The sequence below is a fragment of the Diabrotica virgifera genome, chromosome 1 (assembly GCF_917563875.1).
Source record: "Diabrotica virgifera virgifera chromosome 1, PGI_DIABVI_V3a".
Lineage (NCBI taxonomy): Eukaryota > Metazoa > Arthropoda > Insecta > Coleoptera > Chrysomelidae > Diabrotica > Diabrotica virgifera.
In genome coordinates this window covers 229585274-229611406 of record NC_065443.1, presented here as the reverse complement: position 1 = coordinate 229611406, position 26133 = coordinate 229585274, and the positions used below count along the sequence as shown (strand labels likewise).

At 32.8% G+C, this 26133-nt stretch overlaps 1 protein-coding gene across 1 annotated transcript in view; it reads left to right on the top strand.

The window, feature by feature from the left end:
• Window positions 1-26133, top strand: part of LOC126882692 (soluble guanylate cyclase gcy-33) — a 231111-nt gene that overhangs the window by 143211 nt on the left and 61767 nt on the right. The window contains exons 3-4 of the mRNA XM_050647671.1: window positions 20705-20802; window positions 25901-26044. Of these exons, the coding sequence (XP_050503628.1) occupies window positions 20705-20802; window positions 25901-26044 (242 nt within the window). The remainder of the gene's footprint in view (window positions 1-20704; window positions 20803-25900; window positions 26045-26133) is intronic.

The window sequence follows — 26133 nt, the reverse complement described above, 5'->3', positions numbered from 1 at the left end:
TAATTGACCATATGAAATAATAAAACCCCGTTAACGTTGTAGTTCCTTTCTATATTACATAATCAATAACCTAAATATTAAGCTCTCACCGTCATCAGATTTTAATTCGAGTTGTATAGCCGCGATAAAAATGAAAAATTACATTTCATATATGTATTGTAAAAGGTCTTTTTATTCCTGTCTTTTTGATTAAAATGTACTGCTTTCGAGATATTCTTGAAAACCCACCCCCAAAAGTGTTTTAGATAGGAAATCAACAATGTCAAGCCTGAATAGCTTTGAAAATACTAACTTACCGAGAAAAGTATGTAAAACATTTTTTGTTATAAATTTAGTTCTCTATCGATTTCGAGAGTTATTTAAAGGTTAACAATTTTCACCCCCGAGCAGGAGTGTCACTCACCACTGAGTTATAATCACATATCGCCACTATATAACTTTTTTTCTTTGACATGTTTTCTACGTATATTTCAAAATTTCATATCAAACGAACAAGTTCTTTAAAATCCTGAGCAAAAACCGTGAAGGAATGGACTATTTGTGTTATAAAAGGCAATGTCAGAACAAATTCCTTATTCCTAGCAATAGCAAATTTTTGGTTAATATTTATTTATGAGACTTCAAAGCAGGGATGGGCAAAAGTCGGCCCGTACGCCGGGTCCGTCCCTTTTGCATTATTTATCCGGCCCGTGGAAAAGTCCCGAAATTGCCTTTAATCTCTTGTATGCAATTTTTTCGAAATCAACAGTATTAGTGTGCGTAGTGAACTTTACGAACATAATAATCAAATTATTGTTTATAATCTTACTTAGTGAGACAATTCGTTTTCTTTTTAGTGCAGAGCAGACGATAGGCCTCTCTGAAGAACTCAAAAGAGTGAAACGTATGTAAGAGGATGATGGTCTGCCTATGAAACAAAATAAAATATTTACTGTCTTTCATTTTGTATTGTAAATGGACACATGCTCATCGACTTTGCAAGGGAAAAAAACCTTTTAATAAAAAGTACCTACTTCCAGAGAAAGGACATACACAAGGGCACTTGGAGATCGCCGGACGGTCAAACGGTAAACCAAATATACCATGTTTTAATAGAGAAGGATGTAGAAAAAAACATAATGCATATACGTTCATATAAAGGGCTAGATATAGATTCAGACCACTTTTTAGTGGGAATAAAAATGAAACAAATAATATCTATAAATAGAAATAGAAACAGAGAAAAACGTATGATGAACAAGCTAGTCAGGTTACAAACAGAAGAAGAAAAAAAGGTATACCAGTTGACACTTAACAAGAAACTGGAACTTGTTACAGAAAATGACAATGTAGAACAAACATGGGACTTAATTAAAAATACTTTAAAAGCCGTAGCAGATGGTACTAACAAGCCAATCAAGAAACAACAAAAGGCATGGTTCGACGATGAATGCAAACTAGAAATGGAGAAACGGAACAAGCTACGATTAGAAAGTCTAAGACTGAAATCAAAAACAGCGGAAACGCTTTACATAGAGCAAAGAAGAAAAACCAGCGCAATTTTACGAAATAAAAAGAGAAAATTTTATGAAGATAAGTTGAAAGACATTGAAGAGAACTACAAAAATAATATTATTAGAAATTTATACCATGGCATTAAAAATCAAAAAAAAGAATATAAACCACAGCCCATTTATTACAAAGATAAAGAAGGAAAAATGATATTTGATGACCAAGAAATACTAAAACGATGGAAACAATATTTTGATGAATTGTTAAACCGGGAGTATACAAATAATTACAATGAAGAAGGCACAGATGATGGAAATGAAGAACACATAAATCACGATAATGAAGGATACACAGACGAAATAATGAATATGCAAAGATATAGTAGGGAAGATCTAGCACCATCCCTAAATGAAGTTGAAATTATTATTAAGAATCTAAAAAACTATAAATGTCCTGGAAGTGATTCTCTGTATAACAGCGAAAATGTTAAAATATGGAGGAGCGCAGCTGACAGACAAAATATACAAATTACTAAAAAACATATGGGAAAAGGAAGAACTACCAATGGAGTGGAAGCAAGCAGTGATATGTCCTCTTTATAAAAAGGGGGACAAAGCAGAATGTCAAAATTATAGGGTGTGGCACTATTAAATGTAATATATAAGATATTAGCAGTCCACATCAAAAACAAGCTAGCAAGAAGTCTTAACAATAGCATAGGTGAATACCAGTGTGGCTTGAGAAAAGGGAGAAGTACTATAGACAACATCTTTACTTTAAGAGAAATACAAGCTGAGAGCTATGAATATAATAAACCAACAATGGCACTCTTCATAGATTTTAAGCAAGCTTTTGATAGAATAAAAAGAAAAGAAATATATAAAGCGTTAAAAAATCTAGAAGTTTCACCAAAATAATAGGAATGATAAATCTTACACTTACGAAAACAGAAAATAGAGTAAAAGTAAATAACAAACTAACAGAAAATTTTGAAGTGAAAGAAGGAGTACGACAGGGGGATCCGTTGTCATCACTGCTATTTAATGTAGTATTGGAAATGATAATAAAAGAGGCTAATATTAACAGATCAGGACACATGATATATTATATCATAAAAAACATCAATGTTTGGCATTCGCGGATGATGTAGTAATTCTATCCAGAAGTAAGAAACAATTAAAAGAGGTAGTAGAACGACTAGAAAAGGCAGCTCGAGAAAAAGGACTTTATACAGGGTAGAGAGAAAGTATGGAAACACGGTGATTTCTCGAAAACCGATCAAACGATTTTTATAAATTTTGGTTGGTAGGGATGTCCTAATGCGGCCGATATGATAGTGGTAATTACATTGTTGTCAAATCTTTCGTTTTTCTGGAAATCTAATGAACTTTCTTATTTTAAATGGAATACTCTCTATATTTTCTATGTTTTGAAGTCCTTAAGAAATACTGATTATTTTTCATGTTATACTCCCTATACCTAAATGCCATAATTTCGGAGTTATTGCTACATTTATTAAAAAAAAATTAACAATTTATAAAAATCAATTTTTTCGGCCTAGGTAGATATTATTTTAGGTTCTTTGGATTATTGGGGACAAAAAAGGTTTTTTGTAATTTTCCTCAAAAGTTAATCGTTTCCGAGTTATAAACAATTTAAAACTGAAAAAAATCGAAAAATTACGAATGTCAAGGTTCAAAAACACAAATAAAAAAATCATTTTTAAAATTACGAAGTACCTAATTCAAGCTCAAACCTTTTTCTATCAGATCCCTATAAGAATTTTTGGCATATTTTATTCTAAAACATTGTTTTTTTTTTTTAATTGTTAATAAAGCTCATATGAGAGGACCGGCTGTCGGGCTGCATTAACAACTAAAAAATAATGTTTTAGAATAAAATAAGACCAAATCACTTATCGGTATCTGATAAAATAAGGTTTGAGTTTGAATTTAGGCTCTTCATAGTTTCAAAAATAATATTTTTTACTTATGTTTTTGAACCCAGAAAATCGTAATTTTTCGATTTTTTTTTTCAGTTTTAAATTGTTTATAACTCGGAAACAATTATCTTTTGAGGAAAATTAAAAAGAACTTTTTTTTTCCAATGACCCAAAGAACCTAAAATAATATCTACCCGGTCCAAAAAAATAAATTTGTATAATTTGTTTAACATCCTTTTTTTAATAAATGTAGGAATAACTCCGAAATTATGGCATTTAGGTATAGGGAAAATAACATAAAAAATAATCAGTATTACTTAAGGACTTCAAAACGCAAAAAATATGCAGGGTGTTCTATTTAAAATAGGAAAGTTTATTAGATTTCCAGAAAAACGGAAGATTTGACAACAATGTAATTACCACTATAATATCGGCCTTATTAGAGTACCTTTACCCACCAAAATGTATAACAATCGTTCAAGCGGTTTCCGAGAAATTACCGTGTTTCCATACTTTCTCGCTACCCTGTATAAATGAAACAAAAACTAAGTACGTGGAATGGACCGACAAAAAAATTGAACAAGGGCAATATTTAATGATAAAAACGAATGAAGGAAAAATGTATAAATTTGAAAAGGTAGAGAGATTTGAATATTTAGGGACCTTATTTTCTAGTAAACCAAATATCCGGGAAGAAATACACAAAAGACTAATGTCAGGGCATCGTTGCATGTATGCACTCAATAGAATACTCAGAAGCAAAAATATATCCAAAGCAGCTAAATTAAGAACGTATAAAACTGTGATACGACCAATAGTTACGTATGCCTCAGAAACCTGGACTATAACAAAAACCGAGCAATCAATGTTACAAGTATGGGAAAGAAAAATACTTTTTTACTAAAGAAGGATATTTGGGGGAAAATGATCAGCAATCAGTGGACACGAAGAACAAGCAAGGAGTTAAAAGAATTGTATAAAGAGCCTAATATAATTGCAGTTGTAAGATCACAAAGACTTAGATGGTTAGGACATGTCCAAAGAATAGCCCAAGTTAGAATGCCTAAAATCATGTTAAGCGCTACAATAGGTGGTAAAAAGAGAAAAGGAAGACCTAGGACCAGATGGAGCCATGAAGTTAATGATGACCTGAGGTATCTCAATGCAACCAATTGGAAAGAACAAGCAAAGAACAAGCAAGAAACGAGGAAGATTGTAAACCAAGCCATGAGCCTGCTTGGCTCAAAGTGCTAATGTATATATTTTGTACTAGTTTTACTCCGGTGCCGCCCAAAATCCCGACAGCCAAAATCCCGACGGCCAAAACACCGACACGCCAGAAATCCGACAGGCCAGAATACCGACAGGCCAGAATCCCGACATGCAACAACCCTCGTATAAGTAAAAATTCCGACCACTACATTTTGTTTAGTAACAAAAATTTAAAAAAAAATGGCTGTAAACAAAAAACAAAAACTAAATGTAATTATATGTTAAAAAGAAACTTATCAAACCTTTTGGGATTCTGGCCTGTCGGGATTTTGGCCTGTCGGTATTCTGGCGTGTCGGAATTTTGGCCGTCGGGATTGTGGCTGTCGGGATTTTGGCTGCGGGATTTTGGGGTAGACCCGTTTTACTCCTATCTAAGTACAGGGCCTCAAGATTCCATGGAATTTTTGCTAGATAAACAGACGGGTTGTGGAATGCAATCTTAGATTACTCCTAGTTTTCATCTTATTTATCGTTCGTTTGCCTTACAGATTTTAGAAGGCATGTTTTTGAGTTGTCACCAGAACTTGGTTCCAACCATAGAAGTCTTTAGATTTTTGGATCTAAAACTTCGAATAGTTTTAATTAGATATGACTATGGTCTGTTTTTAAACCAAGAGGAGTAATTCAAATTTACCGCTACGTAATGTTTGTTTGTAATTGGTCCAACCTCAGGCAAGTTTACTCCACTCTTATGAATTTTGACACTAATGACATTTAGGAAATTTTGACACTTTTGGCATTTCATAGGTTAACTAAGTTATATCGGCGATTTTTTGTGTTTTCTACGTTATTCGTTTAATTTTTAGATTTTTAGTCTACTTTTATATAAAAACAGTTGTTTTTAGAACTCTTTATCGACGTATTAGTATAATATAATATTTATGGATTACCGTCGAAGGCCGACATGATAAACCAAAAAAGAAGATGTATTTGGTGACTTTTCAGTAACTTTCTTGGGTATGAATCTGTCTTTTTAATTTACTCCTCTTGGTTTAAAAACAAACCGTAGAGCGTCTAAAAGCAAATTATTGTTTATAACTTTGCTTAGTGAGACAGTTCGTTTTCTTTCTGGTTTAGAGCAGACCATAGGCCTCTCTGAAGAGCTAAATAGAGTGAAACGTACGTAAGAGGATGATGGTGTACCACTGAAATAAAATGAAATATTAACTGTCTTTCAGTTTTACTTTATCGTACTACATACGAAGTATGAGTATAATAAAGTTATAGGATCGTGCAAAAAAAAATTTTTCAGATTTCACTTTTTTTCGACGTTTTGAGTCCCCCTAAGTCTAAAAAGCAAATAAAAAAAACATGTCGGAAGTAGGTACGTACGTATGTACGTACGTATGTACGTACGTACGTATGTCGCCACCGCCCAGCAAAAACTACTGGACTGATTTCGATGAAATTCGGTATGAGTAAGTTTAAGAGCATTTTGTCGAGAAACTAAGCTCTTGAAAAAAACCTCTCAAAGGGGGCCGAAATAGGGGGGTTATTTGGGGCCCATTTTTGTAAATTTTGACCGAAATGAATGAAATTTAACTTAAAGTTATCTTATCGATAGGTGAATAGAAATACGGAATTTGACATTTCCAAATTCAAAATGGCGGCCAGCATGGCCGACCGCCCACCCGATACATTTCCCTACCAATCTAAAAACTTGTTTAAGATAAATTTAATTTGAAAAAACATTTATATAGCCTAAAGATGGGGCTATAACAAGAATATTATCGTTTTTCAGAAAAAGTTATGGGTTGCCTATATTTAAGGGGTCAAAATTTGACATAATTTTAAACTATATTTTCTCAAAAATGGCTCCAAGGAATTTGTTTATTTTTTGACATATTTTTGATATCCTATCGGTAAATTGAATATAACATTAGTCAGATTTCTTAACTCCTCATAGGAGGGGAGTTATGAATTTTTTATAAAAAAAATATTCGAGTGCCCGTAACTTCCTCTGTAATAGAAACTAAAATTTGAAATTTGGCAGACATATAGAGTACTTTATTATCTATTAGCACAATAAATTTTACCTACAATATGGCTTCCGGTTGAACCGGAAATGAAAAAAAAAATCTTAATTTGTTAGATACGCCCTGTATATTTTTACATATTTTGAAAGAATGTAAAATTACCTTTCTAATGACATAAAACTCGTTGCTATAACTCAAAAACTCGAAAAGTTACAGAAAATAGAAGTTTTGCTAGAATCTTGTGTGTGTCCCCTCTCACGCGATCATAGCAGAGCATTATTATAGGGCAGTCAATGAGGGTATTTGGCTCCGAATTCCATCCTACTACATCGATGTACTTGATATTTTCACAGTAAGTAGGGAATAGCTCAAGAAACAAAATCTACCCTATATAATATGGCGCTTTTATCTTGGGGCAATTCCCACCCCTTCAAGGGGGTGAAAAATTTGTTGGTCAAAATAAGCATGGAAGTGGCTAGAGAACCTATTTTTAAGCAAAAACTGATCTATACTTTTTTTTGAGAACTCAATACTTTTTGAGTTATGCGTAGTTGAAAATTGGCCATTTTCATTTAAAAATGACGCGTTTTCGGACGGTTTTTTGTGAATACCTTAAAAACTATGCATCAAACTAAAAACACTATATAAATTTTTTTTAGATTATAAATAACAAGGAGATTCGTTCCTTCGTAAATTTTCTATTTATAATACAAAAAGAGATATGGTAGGTAAAAAGAGATTGTTTTTTTTTTGGTACATGCTCAAAGTACTCATGCTTTTGTAGTGTTTGAAAAGGCATTTAAAACGAGCACCGTTAAAATGTCGGTTACATTCTGTAACAAAAATAAGAAAACTTCTGTTGGAGTGAAAGTAAAAAGAAAGATATAGGTACTCCAACAGAAGTAAGGAAAAAAAGAAAGACTAGACTAGGTAACTAAATAGTTGTGGCTGAAAAGAAGATATAGTGGGTGTGTGTAAAGAAAAGGGTGAAGTGGCTTCTAGGTTGAAGCCGAAGTAAGAAAATAAAAAATACTACTTTGCGGTAGTATGCGGAAAGGGGGATTAGAAGGGATAGAAGTAGAAGTGGGAAGAGACAGAGGCAAACTGAATAGAGTTGGCTAGCTATAGATGCAAGAGAGCAACTTGACACTCAAGGATGGATACGGCTCGTTTGCATGCCTGTCGAAGAACAGTAGCTCTATATAGATAGTAATGATGACTAGAAGATGAAATAATAAAATAAGAATAATGTACTGAAAATGAATGGAGATGAATAATGACTAAAAACGAACAAAATAAATAAAACTAACTAATCATGGGCGCCATGAAAATGATCTTCGATCATTTTCCCAGGTATCTTACACTGCTTTCAAATATTAAATATATTAAACCTGTAATAATGAACATAAAGGAATAATAAAATAATTGATATACAAAATAAATACATATTTATTAAAAATAACTACTAGATTTTTGACAATCTCTGAGTTACACAAAGTGTATATCATGTGACTCTAAAATGACATAAGTTATACAAAGAGTTATCTCTAAGATAACAACAATAATGTTATCTGTTACAAAATTACAGGTATAAGTACCTCTCACTAACATATAGGGTACAAAATTACATAAGTCTTCTACCAAATGGTTATAGTACGCCTGCTACGTACAACTAAAGGAAACTGACAAAGATGAAAATACTACAAATAAATAGGCCCAAGCCTCACTAAGGGAAAATACAGTAATGAATAAATAAAGTTAAATATACAATTGACTAAAGTAGAAATGAAGTTGAGATAAATACCGACGATGACCTAAATTAACCGAACAAATGGAATAAAGCGAATAACAGTAAAATATTTGGGAAACAAGCTAGTAATATTAAAAAAATAAATTTACCCGAATTACATACACCAATATCAAAGCAATAATAAAGTATTAAAAACCTAATTTTCTCTAGGCTTATTCCTGTGCACAAGAAGTTACCGTAGATACAAAGTTTGGGAACCAAATAATCTAATATACAAATATGTCAAAAAAAAACCAGAGGTAACCTAAATCTGGAAAAAAAACATAGTGTATTTAACAGATAGTCTGAAATATAAAAAAAACCAATAGTTACTAAAACCCCTCACTAAATGTTCCCAAACGAGGTTGCGGTTGCATCCTAGAAAATGATGCACCAGGATGGTGCGACCCCATGACTCCTGTAGGCCCAGGTGCCAAGACGAAAATTGAGCTGGAACGCTCCCATAGCTTGCTCCCAAATCGACATACTCCCAATGGTGACTTGGCCGTGGCTGCAGTGGTTTCCCTGGGTGGTCAAAGGGCTACGGTTTCATGTTAGGGTTTCTTCCAAATGGCGAATGATTCCTATTAGGCTCCAACAGGAGTTGTCACACACATGTCTCCCTAACTCCAGACAACCCTTGCTGGTAACTTTTTACTTAAAAAAACTGGATTGATGTTATAAAATAAGGTGTATGGAACTCATTCGCCATTTCATGGTACCAGTACCAAGTACCAAACCAACCCACTTAATTAGCAGCCACAAACCAAGTGACGAACGAGAGACGTTTCTCCGCCAAGGTGAACGTCAAATTCTCTCAGAACAGGAAATAATTCTCGATAGGTAGAGTACGTTCCATCACCGAGGTATGACGTCACCTCAGTAGTCCTATACGAGAAATTAGAGAATTTAAATGGAGACCGAGGGAAAATAATTATAATAATAATTAAAGAGCTAATTTCGTAACGTGACCGTTACAATTCAAACTAAGCGAGATATGGTGCAAAAGAATATATGACTAATGTACTTTAAGGAAAAATGAGAAGTACATACATTTAACCCATAATCCACCATAATTTAAATGCATTGTTTTTCTTTTGCAATACCTCTTAATATAGTGTTATTTCTACTTTCAAAAAGTTGGACGGGTAAAAAAATAAGATCAAATTATAGAGCGCATTTTTAAATTTTCTTAAAATTCTTCCTTTTGTTCCATGTAGTTCGAAAATAAAAATGTTCTATCCACGAGAAGTGGTGGGAACCGCCCCCATGATAAAAGCGCCATAGTATATAGTATATAGGATAGACTTTGAATTAGGAGATTGGGCTTTGGGCTACTCCCAAAATTTCATTAAAATCCATGCAGTAAAATGCAAATATTGTAAACTATTAATTTCTCAGAAAAATGAACTAATTTGAAATGAAAGTATGACTAATATTCTATTGATTTATGCAATAATCTATAGCGTGTCCCCGAACATTTTCTCAAATGCAGGAATTAATGATGCGTAGAACCATAAAATATTTTCAAGTATACAAGGTGTTTCTAAAATATCAAAATAACGAGTAACTTTGTTATTTTTATAGAATGCCAGTATCTAGTACGATAACGATAATAGATCGGTACGATAAAGTCCTCGGGCGGCCCTTCCGTCCAGCGTTTTTACATTATAAATTAATTTGTATCGTTAAGATTTAAATAAATAACAAAATAAAATCTTTCATTTGACTGATTATTTTAATGACCATTATAATTATAATAATTCAAAATAGTAATACAATAAGTAAATAATACAATTTATTATTACTATTATCTAGGTATTATTGAAACAGTCAAATTTGTTTTTCCAAATGTCTTAAAATTATACTTATATCACTACTTATAGTATTTTTGTCAAAAAAATTTCTTGGGCGGGGAAAAACTTCCACCAAAAATATTCGCGTGTGCTAAGCGTACGTACGACGTACGTGGTATACTCCGGCCCGGGAGACATTCTGAAATTTTTATTTTGGCTCGCGCTTAATAGATATTTTCCTAACAAGTGCAGAAAGTCATTCTTTTCCGCACGCGACTGCAGTTTGCCGAACGACGCGAAGCGGGAGTTCGGCAAGCAGTCGAGTGCGGAAAAGAGACTTTCTGCAAGAGTTAGGAACAATATTTTTTCTAAGAGTCTTTACAAAATTACCAAATCTTAATCAATTAATTTAATTAATATGAAAATACATACACAAATTAATTCTTTGACAAAGTTGTCAAAACCAAACTTTCAATGTAATTAGTTAGCATGACGACGACCTTGGTTTCCATGACGATGATTCAAAACGACTGTTATTGTCTACCGATTTGACTTTCGAATATTATGTCAAAATAATTTTATTTCATCGAATTTTCGCGTTTATTTCATTAAAACAGGAACACAATAAGATTTATTTGAAATAAATTAGTAAATAATATCTAAATATTAGTTTATTGCATGTATTATAATTACTTTAAGGCCATATTAACATATCTAAATTAACACGCGTGCGGAAAAGTGAAACTTTCTAAACTAAAATGCGTGCGCGAAAGTAGACATTTTTGCACGCTCGTAGAAAATAGTATATTGTGCAACAAGTGCAGAAAGGTACTAATTTCTCACGAGTTTGAAAAGTTGCGGTACGAGCGCAAGCGAGTGCCGCAATTCAAACGAGTGAGAAATTACCTTTCTGCACGTGTTTCACACTATACTTTTTCTACAAGCACAGTTTTTCCTAAAAATAAAAATCACAATTTCCAAACGACGATTAATTATAATAGGTACCTATGTGATAAATTTTAAACTGTATTTAATTAATACCTACTATTCTTGTTCTCATGATCATTTTTCAGTGCGTCACAGTTTTTCGATTTCTCTCTAATGCATTAAGTTTGATGAGACGGAAAAAGCGGTAGCTCCGTGATTAAACACAAAAATAATGCAGCATTACAATGGTTATATACATAAGATGTCTATTCCTAATCTACGTTTGATTCGTTGATATTTAGAATGCGCGTTTTTTCTAGCCAATCAAATACACGTATTACGAACATTTGACGAAAACTTCGTCCATTTTGGCCAATTTTTAGAAGTGTCAAAGAGTCAAGTGACGGTTATTATTCAGGTCAGTATTTTGTGTACCTATCATTTTGAAATTTCGAATTCGACTTCCCTTGTGTTTCACAACGTTTTTGTGCATTATTTTGTGTTTTGGTTTAGAATTTAGTTCGTTAAAAGTTAGTTTTGTATTTTGGTTTAGAATTTAATTCGTTAGAAGTTAGTTTATACTCCAGGTTATTATGCAAGAAAAATATCCATAGTAAGGAGACGTAACTCATGGCTGAAGAACCTTAGGAACTGGTTTGGATGTAATAACAATGAATTATTTAGAGCCGCGGTTTCAGAAATAAAGATCGCTCTGATGATTACCAACTTTTGAACCGGAGACAGCACCTAGAGAAGAAGATAAAAATACAGTTTATGGATAGTTTTGTGTCATTTTTGAATGTTTCCATATTTATAAATTCAATTAACAATATTGTTTACTTTTTAATTTTATTCCCCTTTATAAAAAATACCTACATGTTAACATATTGTGTAAAAATAAAATCTACTAAATTACTAATTAGTTTAAGTCCACAAGCTTTTCACCTATGGCGAAGTACGATTCTGGCATCTGTCAGATTCGTCAATAATTACACGAAATAAGTCTCGACACACCCAATACAGTATATGACGTCATAATTAATGACGCACTGAAAAATGATCATGAGAACAAGAATAATCAATTTAAATTCCTTATACCTAAATAAATTGCACAGAAATCAGTTAAAAAATTAATGCACTGCCTTAATTTGTTTAAATTTAAACAATTATTACACATTATTGACATTATATGTATGCAGTCACGGATTTACACAAAACCTACTTCATTCGACGTCTCTTGCACAGGTTGCTAAATCCTTATTGGTTATTTGATAATTATAAAATGTTTAATAAGAATAAAATTGTAAAATAAAACAGTTGTAACATCCATAATTTAGTTTCTATGCTATAGTTAAATATAATAATTGTCTTATAGGTTATATATTTGTCTAAAGTTTAACCACGGATCACGGATGTAAACAGAATATAACGTTACTCAGAATGCGGTAGTCCACGGATGTAAACAGAATATAACGTTACTCAGAATGAGGTAGTCAACTGTGCAGAAAAGAACTTTGCGGCACAGAAACGTCACTTTGCGGCACAGAAACGTCACTTTTCTGCACACTAATGTCAAATATCTTATACTGTGAGAAAATATCAAGTTTGCTAACATAAAACCGTGCAGAAAAGTGCACTTTGAATAGTGGTTGTAGAAAAAAGTATTTTTTCTACGAGCGTGCAAAAATGTCTACTTTCACGCACGCATTTCAGTTTAGAAAGTTTTACTTTTCCGCACGCGTGTTACTTTTCCGCACGCGTTTTACTTTTCTGCACGCGTTTTAATTTTCTGCACGCGTGTTAATTTAGATGTGTTAATATGGCCCTAAAGTAATTATAATACATGCAATAAACTAATATTTAGATATTATTTACTAATTTATTTCAAATATATCTTATTGTGTTCATGTTTTAATGAAATTAACGCGAGAATTCGATGAAATAAAATAATTTTGACATAATATTCGAAAGTCAAATCAGTAGACAATAACAGTGGTTTTGAATCGTCGTCATGGAAACCAATTATGCTGAAACTTTGGTTTTGACAACCTTGTCAAAGAACTAATTTGTGTATGTATTTTCATATTAATTAAATTAATTGATTAAGATTTGGTCATTTTTTAAAGACTCGTAGGAAAAATATTGTTCTTAACGCTTGCAGAAAGTCTCTTTTCCGCACTCGATTTCTTGCCGAACTTCCGCTTTGCGTTGTTCGGCAAACTGCAGTCGCGTACGGAAAAGTATGACTTTCTGCACTTGTTAGGAAAATAACTATGTCCACCCCTGCATTAAAGGGATAAAATATGCACTTTTTCATTCAGCTTGTTGCAAATCCTAAGGTACGTGATGTATATGTTACGGTCAATGATGTAAATTGGACATTGACGTTAACGGCAGGGCATTGTCGTGAATGTCCATTTTCCTTGGTTATTAACGACAATGCCCGGCCAATGTTGTAAAAACTTAACGTAAAATTAGATGTGTCATCAATAACCGGTCAATAACGACATGGCCAATGTTGATAAATCGATGCCTCAGAAGCCAATCGGTTAAGTCAATAAGTGTTTAAAATGAGATTCTAAGATGTTTCTGAAAGTAGTTGCAGAAATATAAGAAGTAGTTATTAAAAACAAATAAAACGTCTTTATTTATCATAATATGAGTAACATATTCATAAATACAAACAAGGAAATAATAATATTTTTATATACTTCTTCTTCTTCTTCATGTACCATGTCCTTTCAGAACGTTGGTTACCATCATAGCTATTTTAATTTTATTCACTGCCACCCTAAATAGCATGGTTGTATCAACACCATACCAATCTTGCAAGTTTTCAACCATGAGGTTCTTCTTTGTCCTGGACTGCGTTTGCCTGCTATTTTTCCTGATATTTTGTAGCAACCTATTTGTATATAGAGTATGGTGCAAATCTTCTTCTTCTTCTTTAAGTACCGTGCCCAAATTTTTAGGCGTGGGTAGCTTCCATAACGATTTGCCGATATCGTTCTCGATCTTGTGCGGCATGTAACAATTGATCTGCTGATAAGCCAGTCCATTGACGAAGGTTTCGGAGCCATGAATATTTCTTTCGACCAATTCCTCTTTTTCCGTCGATCTTTCCATTGAGTATTAACTGCAGCATCCTGTATCTGCTACCTCTCATTATATGCCCCAGATATTCAAGTTTTCTCTTTTTTATCATCTTCATTAAGTCACCTTCGCCTTGACCTACTCTGTTTAAGACTTCTCTGTTTGAAATGCGTTGAACCCAAGATATTCCGAGCATTCTACGATACGACCACATCTCAAAAGCTTCTAATTTGTTCATCATGTTAACCTTCATTATCCAGGTTTCACATCCATATAGTAATACAGGATACACATAACATTTTAGGAACTTGATTCTTAGTTGTAAATTCAGCTGAGAGTTGCTCAGAATAGATCTAAGTTTCATAAATGCTCCTCTTGCAATTTCTATACGAGTTTGAATTTCTTCATCCGGATTTAGTGTCTCGTTTATCCAACATCCTAGGTATTTAAAATGGTTAACTTTTGTTATTGATTCATCACTGACAATTAGTTGCATAGGGCCGACGTCTTGTTTACTAACCACAAGTAACTTTGTCTCTGTTGCATTTATGTTAAGTCCGTTATTGGAGCATTCTCTAGTGACTCGATCAATAAGGAATTGAAGATCTTCGATATTTTCAGCCATGATCGCGGTGTCGTCTGCATATCTGATGTTGTTAATAGTTTCTCCCCCGATTCGAACTCCACATTGTCCTTCCAAGGCTTCATTAAAAATTATTTCTGAGTATACGTTAAACAAAGTTGGGGATAACACACAACCCTGTCTGACACCTCTTTGAATGCAAATTTTGTCTGTTTCTTTGCCGTCTACCAGAATAGAAGCTTCTTGATTCCAATATAGATGTTGTAAAAGTCTCAGATCTTTATCATCTATTCCAATCATTTCTAGATATTCAAACAACCTATCATGTTGAACTCTATCAAACGCCTTCTCAAAATCTATAAAGCAGACGTAAATTGGTTTCTGTACTTCCCATGATCGTTGAAGTAATGTTAACATTGAGAACAAAGCTTCGCTTGTTCCCAATCCTTCTCTGAAACCGAATTGTTTGTTTCCCATTGTCTCTTCACATTTCTGCTTGATTCTATTAAGAATTATCTTAAGAAGTAGCTTGAGAGAGTGGCTCATGAGACTAATTAGTCTAAAGTCTTTACATGATGATGTATTAGGTTTTTTTGGGAGTGGAATAAATGTAGACTCCAACCATATATGTGGCATCATTCCAGTCTCGTATATATGGTTATAAATGTTTGTTAATTGTGAGACATTATCGTCATCCAGAAGTTTGAGCCAGTCTGATGGTATTTGATCAGGGCCTGGAGATTTCCCATTTTTGCTCTGTTTGATGGCTTTCTCTACTTCCGCTTTTAAAATACTAGGACCAGTATTCGTATACTTTGTGGTGTTAAGTGGTGGCCTCGTATCCAGGAAGAGCTCTTTTATATAGTTAGTCCATTCTTCCTTTTTTTCATCCAAGTCGAGAATTATGTTACCTTTGGAGTTTCTCATAAAGTGAGGAGTTCTTTTTCTCTGAGTGTAGGTAATTTCTTTAAGCTTTTTATGTATATTAAACTCGTCATGTTTTCTTTGTAGTTCTTCCATTTCACGACATCTTTGTTCCATCCAGTCCTCTTTTGCTCGCTTAATCTCGTATCTTATTTGTCGATATATCTCTCTATACCGAATCTCGTCTTTGTTTTTCCAATTTCTTCTTTGTTGAATAAGGTCTAGTATTTTATCGGTCATCCAATCCTTTTTCTTTATTGGGTCTTTTTCTGATTTCAAAACTTCGTTTGCTATGGTGACCATGGTGCAAATGCAAGGAATAAATTCGTTATTTCGTAAACCGGCGACTTTAAGGAAAAATACCGAAACAGGTCGATTTTTATTTTTAAATTATGATATTTTGGCATATGTGGCATACTAGTGACGTAATCCATCTGGGTGTGATGATTTTTTTAAATGACAATAGGAGTCGTGTGCTACCTCATTTGAAAGGTTATTGAATTCTCTATTCAGTAACATAAACACTTACATAATTAATTATAAAGGGTGTCCAAAAATTTTTGAAAATATTCTTCTTTAGCGGCGAATCGATTGAGGGTAAAATTTGATTAATCCGCGCGCATGCGCACACCGACAGTATGGTATTAGTTGTTATACGGGCTCTGATTAGGTGTTGAAATTTTGAAATGATCTGTCAATAATTGCTCAATATGGAGGTTATCGGTAAACAAAAATATTGTATAGTATTAGTTTTTATTGATTTGTGGACAAAAATAAAATCAAATTTATAATTATAGTGACTTTTTAAATAGTTTTGAAAAGCCGCAGGTACGTAATTCTAAATGTTTCAGTTGGAAATACCTAATAGTTTCAATACCTATCTAAACAAATGTGAACAAAATAATGTAGTTACCTATTAGTAGGCAATGCTTTAATTTACATAATCTGATTACGAACAAACTTTCTACAAATCTTCATCTCATATATCGTTTTCTTACTCTATATTTTGTTGTATTTTATTTCGACAAAAATCAAACTAATAATTTTATTAAATTCATATAAATTTATGGTGTAAACGTTTAGTTTGTGTATATTCCCACATGACGTATACGAGAGTTTGGTGCAGTTTGAAATGGCGTCAACTTTCGTACGGCGCGGTAGACGTGAAATGGGTTCAAGCCCCAAGCAAGTTATTATTTTTTTATTTTTTTTATAGATTTTATGATTGTAAGTATATTATTATATAATTTTTGAAGATATTCTTCTTTTTTGAAAGTTGTAGATAAGAAAGTTAGTTTGATTTTTAAATAAAATAAGTACAAATAACCTTTTAAGTATATTTACTTCGTTTAAATTACCTATTATATAATAGAAGAATATCTTCTTACGTGCGTACAAAGTACACACACATTCTTTTTTTTTAATTAAATTATTTAACAAAAAAAGAAGAATGTATGTAATTTATTTAATTCAAAATACATTTTACTGCTGTCGTGAATCAGAAAAAAAATTTATTTCGCAAATAAATAATGGGTTTTCGCTTGAATTAATGTTTAAACTTCCAAGAGGCAGGTGGTTGGCAAGAGCTGGCTTGATCATTGAATTTCATTCTATAATGCTTTGTTGTTTTTTTTTTAGCATTCGGTGTTCTCAAAATATTTTTTGCTTCTTTAATTTCAGTTATTCGGCTATTTTATTCGTCACAGTTTAAAAATGATTTATTGTCATCACGTTTTTGACTTGACTATTAAGTTTATATAAGGTTTGGTCTAGCATCAGTTTCAAACGGTTTGAAACCATCAGCGAATAGTCGAGCAGCGCGAGTAGAGGGGATAGCACTGTGACTGTATTATGTTCTCTCACTGACCAACTGTTTGCTGAGGGTTTCTGACTAGTTTGACTGTTTGCTAGAAAAAACCTATAATTATTAAAACGAGTGCGCACATCGTTGATATCCATGATAACACTTATTAAATAAATTTACGAGTAATTTCAGCACGAAAACAATACACAATATACACACATGAAGTAAACAATAGTAAACCTACACATAACCTATCTTTTAGTCAAAATTTCAACATTGACCGATTAACAACGGGCATTGTCGACATTGGCCGGGCAATGATAGAAATGTTATCAATAATTTAAAATTATCATCAATGTCCAGTTTCTATGGACAATATATAATAACGTTATTGGCAGGATTTACGTCACTGTCCGTAACATATACAATATAGCCATAAAATCATAAAAGTGCATTGAATGAGCTTTAATTTTAGCATTTTTAGGTTTAAATTCGATTAATTATTGTTATTGAATAATTACAGCTCAAATATTAAAAATGGCACTTTATGAAAATCATCACATTTTTTTATAAAAATACTCGAATAATAATTTTTAATGGATTAGATTGAATCTGTTTCAATCTTATAAGATTAGATTCTGTAACCCAAATTAGATTTTTTAAAACCGGATCGGTCCTTTCATTGCTAAGATATTATAATTAGTTTATCCTTAGACGAAAGACGAAAAAAGACTGAAAAGAAATCGCGGAGGTCTAATTCAAGACGAATTCTGCTCTGAAAGACTTATATCACTGTAATCTAATGTAAAATTAACCCTAAAAAAAGGTATTTATTTATTACTTATGACAATAAAAAATCTAAAGTATGGGTAAATTTTTTGTATAAATATTTAGAGTTCGAGCGCACCCTAAAATTTCATAGCATCATGACTACTAGGCCTGGATCTCGCGTGCCAAAAAAATTGATTAATAGCGAGCTGAAAATTTGTTAATAGCTTAACGGTGTCTAGTCGGACAAACATTGATGTAAGGGAACACTGGAACAGGGAAAGTTTTAATTGTGGAACAGTTTAAAAATTTGGAACGTCTGATTACGAAAACGTCCCATGTATTTTGTCGGACAGAACATCCAATTGATTTGTTACCCTTTCATTAAACTCCCGTGCAAAAATCAGACTGCTGTTACTAACCAACATGATTCCTGTCATTTGACATGCTCTTCGTGTTCCACTGATTAAAATGCCCGGTTAGTGATAAACACCAGTCTGATTTTTGGATGAGAGTTTAATAAAATGGTAACAAATTAATTGGAAGTTCTGTCCGATAAAATACATGGAACGTTTTCGTAGTCTGACGTTTCAAATTTTTAACTTGTTCCACAATTAAAACTTCCCCTGTGCCAGTGTTCCCATGCATCAAAGTTTGTCCGACTAGACACCGTGAAGCTATTAACAAATTTTCAGCTGGCTATTAATCAACTTTTTGGTACGCAGGATACAGGTCTATACGTTATCCGTAGAAAGTCAATTTTAGTATTCATTTTTAATGGAAAAAAATAATAATAAATTATACCTAAACGTTTCCTAAAAATATTGCAAAAAGGATTGAAGATATTTTTTGGAGTCAACTCCAAAAGTCTATAATGGAGATTAGTAATAATAAGTTATAAAAAGAAAAAGCACACAGAAATGCTGGATAACCGATGACATTCTAAAATTATTGTTATGTTATTCATTAGTATGTCGCTGTCGTTGTTATTCGTAGATGATATAAAAATAGGACAGAAGCCGATGGAAAGAGATAGTTGCTCGTATTATAGGGAATCACGATACTTAGCGATGAGGAAACGACTGAGGAGGAGGAGGATAGCTCATTTGAAAGGGTATTCGGTTCTCTATTCAGTAATATTAACATTAACATAACTACTTACATAAGGTGTCCAAAAAAATTTAAATTAAATTAATTAATACAAAAAGAAGAATGTATGTTATTTATTTAACTCTAAATACATTTTACTACTGTCAGAAGACAGAAAGAAAAATTTACTTGAAAAAGAAACATTTATTTTCACTTAAATGAAATGTTCAAACTGACAAGAGGCAGGTGGGTGGCAGCTTTAACATTGAATTTAACCGAAAAAATATATCTATTTGTCAAATAAACATTTTTTTCCTATTTTCTGATAGCAGTAACATGTACATATTTTGAATTAAATAAATTACATGTATTCTTCTTTTTGCCTCAATGAATTTAATTAACCATTTTTTTTTTGGTTGCCCTGTATAAATAATTAGGTATGTTAATGTTTATATTACTGAATAGAGATTTGAATACCCTTTCAAATGAGCTATCAGACGACACCTATTCTTATTTTAAAAAATCATCGATTGCATCATCAGGTTGCGTAATTTAAAAATAAAAATCGACCTGTTTCGGGAATTCCTATTAATCTTGCTCATTTAGCTAATAATGAATTTATGCTTTAATTTATGGACGCACTGTATAAGTAGTACCAGATATGATGATAGAATTGACAAATATCAGTTTGGTTTTAAGATGGTTTCGGTACAAGAGAGGCGTTATTTGGCATCCAGGTTCTTATACAGAGATGCAGGAATGTCTGCTTTGTCGACTACTAAATAGTATTTGGTAAACACTGTTAACACTGTGCTAAACTAGATACAAAATTGCTATTCTGAATGACATAGATCTGGATGAACCAGATCGAATAGTACCAAAAAAAGCTTTATAATTGCCACTGTTGTAGTTTAGTAAATCAAGTACAATATTTCCCATGACGGCTGCTGTTCAGTTCCTTAAATATTTAAATGTACTTTTCACTTCATATACTGGGTTGGGATAAAATACCAAGTTCTTTTAAAATCTGCAAAAATATACAGGGTGTCCCATTTAAAATTAATAAGTTAAGGGTATTTCCGGTGAAACCGGAAGTGGAGTAGTAACAAAAAATATGGCATCACATGCCTTTTGCGTCACTGTACTTGCGTGCAAAGTTTCATAAATATTGTTCTGTTCGTTTCAAAGATATTTGCTTGGTTCCATACTTTATCCCAACTCTGTATATTATTTCTAAAATTCTTTTTTAGGTAACTATAGCCACGGAATTAGGCAAAGTGGTTACCAGGCTGCAGTTGGAGAGGTCAGAAGTAGCATTCTATGTATATACTAACGGCTCACTATTAAGGTAAGAAATAATTATCTCTTATAATAACATTAGCTGTAGGTTGTAAATCGTTTATATACCAGGCTGTTTTCTCTCAACCCATACATTGAAAAATAAATGAATATGATTCTAATTATGCATTTGTATGGATAACCAAATTAAAATGAGATAAGTTCCAAAAAACAACCTCTTACTTCTGAAAAGATCATGATCTGCAGCATTGCGTAATTCTTTACTTAAAGTAAGTTTCAGTTTTTACAATAAATATATATCATCATCATCAACAGCTATTCTATCCATCGTCGGATGTAAGCCTCCCTTAGGTGTGTCCATTCATATCTGTTTGCTGTTTTTTGCATCCATCCGTGGCCAGCCATTCGCTTGATGTCATCAGTCCATCTTGTTTAAGGTCTGCCTCTACTTCTTTTGCTTGCTCTTGGTCGCCACTCGAGAATTCGCTTTGTCCAGCGGTTGTCTTTCATTCTTCCTATGTGTCCTGCCCAGTTTAATTTTAACATGGCTACCTTCTGGGTCACATCTGTTACTTTTGATCGCCTTCTTATCTCTTCATTGGACGTGCGATCACTGAGCTTAATGTTGAGCATTCTCTATTTCATAGCTCTGAGTCACTTGAAGTTTGTGGACTGTGCTGTTGTTAAAAGTCCAAGTTTCGGTTCCGTATGCCAGGACTGGCAACACGTACTAATCGAACGTTTTTGCCTTTAAAGTGTTTGGCAATTTGATTTAAATACTGTTTGTAATCGACCAAATGCTTCCCATGCCAAGAAATATCTTCTATTTAAATCAGCCTTTAGGCTAAGCTTTGACAGTTCTATTTTTTGTCCCAAGTTTATATACGACTCCACTTTTTCTATATTATTGTTGTCCAGAGTTATATTCCCATTTATATCTAGAGATTCGTTGGTTAGATATTTAGTTCTCGCTTGATTTATTTTTAATCCTATTTCTTTGGATTTGGTATTTGGGTCCAAGGGTTAGGGTTCGACCACAGTATATAGAGGTTCCACAGTAAAATCACTCTTCTCTCGGCGCTTTGATTTCAGGAAGTAATACCGGCAGTACGCAATTGGTAATTCACCAGTGGTGGATGCGGGTTTTCCCTGTTAACCTTCGGATGACCAAGCGGAGGAAATTGTGACCCCAGCGTATGTTTTTCTTTAATAAATTCAAAAGTATTTTCAATTTTTAACTCATTATTTTTTTATTTGACTTTAATATCATTCCAGATATCCTCATATTTTGAAATAAAAAAAATTCCCTATATTATACGAATAAAAAATATATTCTGAAGTTGATGTTTAGTAAAATACCGTCTATCATGTGTAATTCCAAGTAGTTTTACGCTAATGACGTCGACTTTGCAAAGTAACAAGACACTTACTCAACATAGACACTACACATGACACTAATACTCATGTTGTGACTGGCTAAATGATATAAAGTCCATGCAATAAAAAAAAAATTTAAAAAAAAATTAAAAAGAAATCTTTATTTTTTTGTTAATTGTCATTTTTGACATTTTTGACCTGGGGTCATTTCCCCCCCCCCCCCTTGGTCATCCGTGTAACAAAAAAAAGGTTGGTCATCGGAAGGTTAAAAGTAGTACGTTTCTATGCGAATAGCAATGCGAGAGTGGGGCAAAAGCGGCTGCCAATATTGCGCGGTCGCCATGTAGTCGAGGAAATGAAGCTGAAAAAATGGCAAAACCTCGCAATTTTTTCGTCCAGCATCGATTTGTACAAAAATTTGGGATTAGACTCATTACACCCTCTAGTTCATTTTCTATATTGAGCCGTTGTACGCTTTTGGTTTTTTAAGGGTGAAAACTACCCCTAATTGTAAAAATTTATAAAATAACATTTTAAACTTTAATATTGTCAACATTTGGTTCTTATTAGTTACATAATGATTGTTTTATGCTTTAAGACATACTATCATAATATTTCAACCCTTAAAACCAACCTTGTTGGAGCTATATATAAAAAATTTACTTATCCCAAAAGAATAATTTCGGCTTGCATCGATTTACATAAAAATTTGGGATTGAGATCATCTCACCCTGTAATTCATATTCTATATCATGCTTAAGGGCGTTGATTATTTTTAGGGGTGTAAATTACCCCTTATTGTCAAAAATTATATAAAAACATTGCAAACTTTAATATGGGTAAAATTTGGTTTTGATTGGTTAAATAATGATTGTTTTATACTTTAGGATATAACATCATAATATTACAACCCTTAAAAACCACCCTTAATAACATTACAGTTTCTACTCGTATAAGTACATATTTTAATAGACCTATACAGAAAAAAAGTAGAATTAAAGAATTACAAAAACATTTATTTACACAAAAATACGAATTTACAAATATGTACAAATACAAATACAAATAGTTTTTTAGTCATCTTCCAGTATACGAACCGGTTCTGTGGTATTATACATACATTGAAAATTATCCATAAGCGGACTATCCGAATTTTTCGAAAAAAAATTCGTTTTATAAACATAGCTCCTTCATTTTTGCGATAAAAAGTTTTTTCAAAAACGACTTTGTAGGATTTTTGAAGAGTTATAAGACTACGTAAACTAAATTCCGTAAGATACCTTAGTTTTTAATTAGGGTGGGTTTAAAGGGCTCGAATAAGGGGGTGTTTATGACGTTTTAAACAGTTATATCTCGCTAACTGTTCACTTTAATGAAAATTTATGTACAAGGAAATTTTAGTTGTTAAAAAAGATACAATTTAGTAATCTACCATTTTTTTCGTATCGCCAGTATTTTCGAAGATATTTTGAAGGAAAAGGTAAAAAATGGGAAATTCCAAAAAATTAATTTTTCTTTAAACTCCAATTATTCTAAAATTAGACCTTTTAAATACGTCAAACTTCTTGAGTGTATTGATAATACAAATCTAAAAGGAATTACAGAAAGGTGAAAACCAATTTTTAATTAGGAGGGTAGTTAGGGGGTTGTTTTCACTGATTTTTTCATAGAGAAAAGCAGGTACCGACCTTTTTCTGATCATAAGTCGCTTAATTTTCAGGCTAAAAACTTTTTACTATTATTTTTTGAAAGGCTTAACTGTATACTAGAAAAATGATTATTTGAGTATTCCTCGAAAAATGCAAAGTTTTTCCGCTATTTTACTTTGAATATTTCAAATTATGCATTTGACGAAAAAAGCTAACTTTTAACATGCCGCATCTCGGTTTGTATTGGTCTTAAAGATATTACAGAAAAATAATTGGGTTTGTGTTACTAAAAGCTACAGTTTTGATATCTACAGTTTTTTTTGTTTATTCATCGAAAAACTCTTACTTTCAAGCGCGAATAACTCGAAAATAGTACATTGTTTACCGGGTAGGAAAAGCTTAACATTCCTGGACGACTGTGAAGATTGCTAAGTCGAGGCGTAAGCCGAGACTTAGCAACACAGAGTCCAGGAATGTGGCTTTTCCTACGAGGTAAACATACTATTTTTCCGCAAATCGTTTAAAATTCGACAGATATTGATTGATTTAAAAAAAACGCGATAATTTTATTCCCAAATAAATGGTGCTTTGAAATTCCTAATAAAATTACTTGGGTTACTATGGAAACGTATTGAGGTTGAATTGTCAATTTATGTAGAACACTAACAACTGTACGGAAATATCATTTCCTTACAGTAAGGAAATGACATTTCCTTACAGTAAGGAAGTCCTGACTTTTTCTTCAAGAAATTTTGACAGGAATGTCAAAATTTCCTGGCGATTTGCGGAAAATATTAGTTTTACGAAGGAAATGTAAAAAACATGTTTTTCTTAGAATTACTTTTTACATCGATTTACATGGTTAAAATGTAATAAAAAATTCCCGCCCCCGAGTTGGGGTGGCAACCACCCCCAAGGGTTTAGCGTACAGCGGCATGATATAGAAAATGATCCTTAGACTATTCCCTACCTTCTGTGAAAATTTCAAGTAAATCCATGCTGGACGAAAAAATTGCGAGCCAAAATGCTTCATTTCCTCGACTAACGCGCGACTACAGATTTTACTTCCAATTTTTCGGAGAGTGGTTCTACTGTCCCTCTTTATACTGTGGTTCGACTATATACAAATTAGAATTTATAGGCTTCAAAGAGGCATTTGTTTTTCGATAAAAAAAAAGAAGGGATGATAGCACTAGAAAAATTAAAAATCCCATGTAACTCAGGAAATTAATAAATATAACAATCGCACCCTCAACAGCATGGCCAAACTCTTTACTTTAAATGATCTAAATATATGTTACATCTTCCCAATGTTATACTACGGAGTTGAATCCTGGACATTCACTGAAGCGGTGAAGAAAAAACTTAAAGCCTTCGAGATGTGGCTATACAGGCGAATCCTAAGGATATCATCAAGGGGACAAGGTAACCAACGAGACCATACTACGAAGAATGGGGAAAGAAAGAGAAGTAATGTATAAAATAATGTATAAAATGAATAAAAGTAATGCATAAAATGAGGTAATGATTAAAATGAGAAGATTAGAATATCTCAGATACGTAATGAGAAACGACACTAAATACAGGTTACTGAAAATAATCCTTCAAGGCAAAGTATTCGGAAAGCGAGGAATTGCGAGAAGAAGAATATCATGGTTAAAAAACCTGAGGAAATGGTTCTCCATAACAACAACGAATCTATTTAAAGCATCGGCTAATAAAATAATTATAGCCAGAATGATAGCCAATGTCTGAAACGAATAGGCACCAAAAGAAGAAAGAAGACAATCTGAACTACCAAAATTAGCGTTAAAGGCGCAAAGACGGAAGACAGATCAACTCATTATAAATAAATAAGTCAAAAAAGTAGATGCCTTATTGAAATCAGCTAAAGAAACCTAAAAAAAGATGGGCAAATAATCGTCTACGAAGGTTGGCGATCCAAATGGCAATTGTAGCTTTGGAAACTACTGCACGAAAAATGTCTGCAGATGAGCGGTCAAACCATCTTCTCAGGTCTTTCAGCAACGAGTTCTGATCTCTGAAGATTTCATGTTTTTTCAATACTTAGCGTTTTTTATTACATCATTTTCTAATTAAACAATATATTGTATGTTTTAGAACTAATTTAACAAAACGATTTGAACTGACGGATGAAGCTTTAAGAAACATGAGCAGTTGGCCTCCAGTTTCCTTGACCTTCGAAGGCAACAAAATCCCTTACATGGACAAAGAAAGCTTTCAAAGGAATCTAACTAATTTCAGGTAAGAAATATGTATTTCCCATAATCGTCTGTGTCTTCTACTTGCCGTCTTTACCATCGATTTTTAGAAGGGTGTTTATCTCTGCTGTT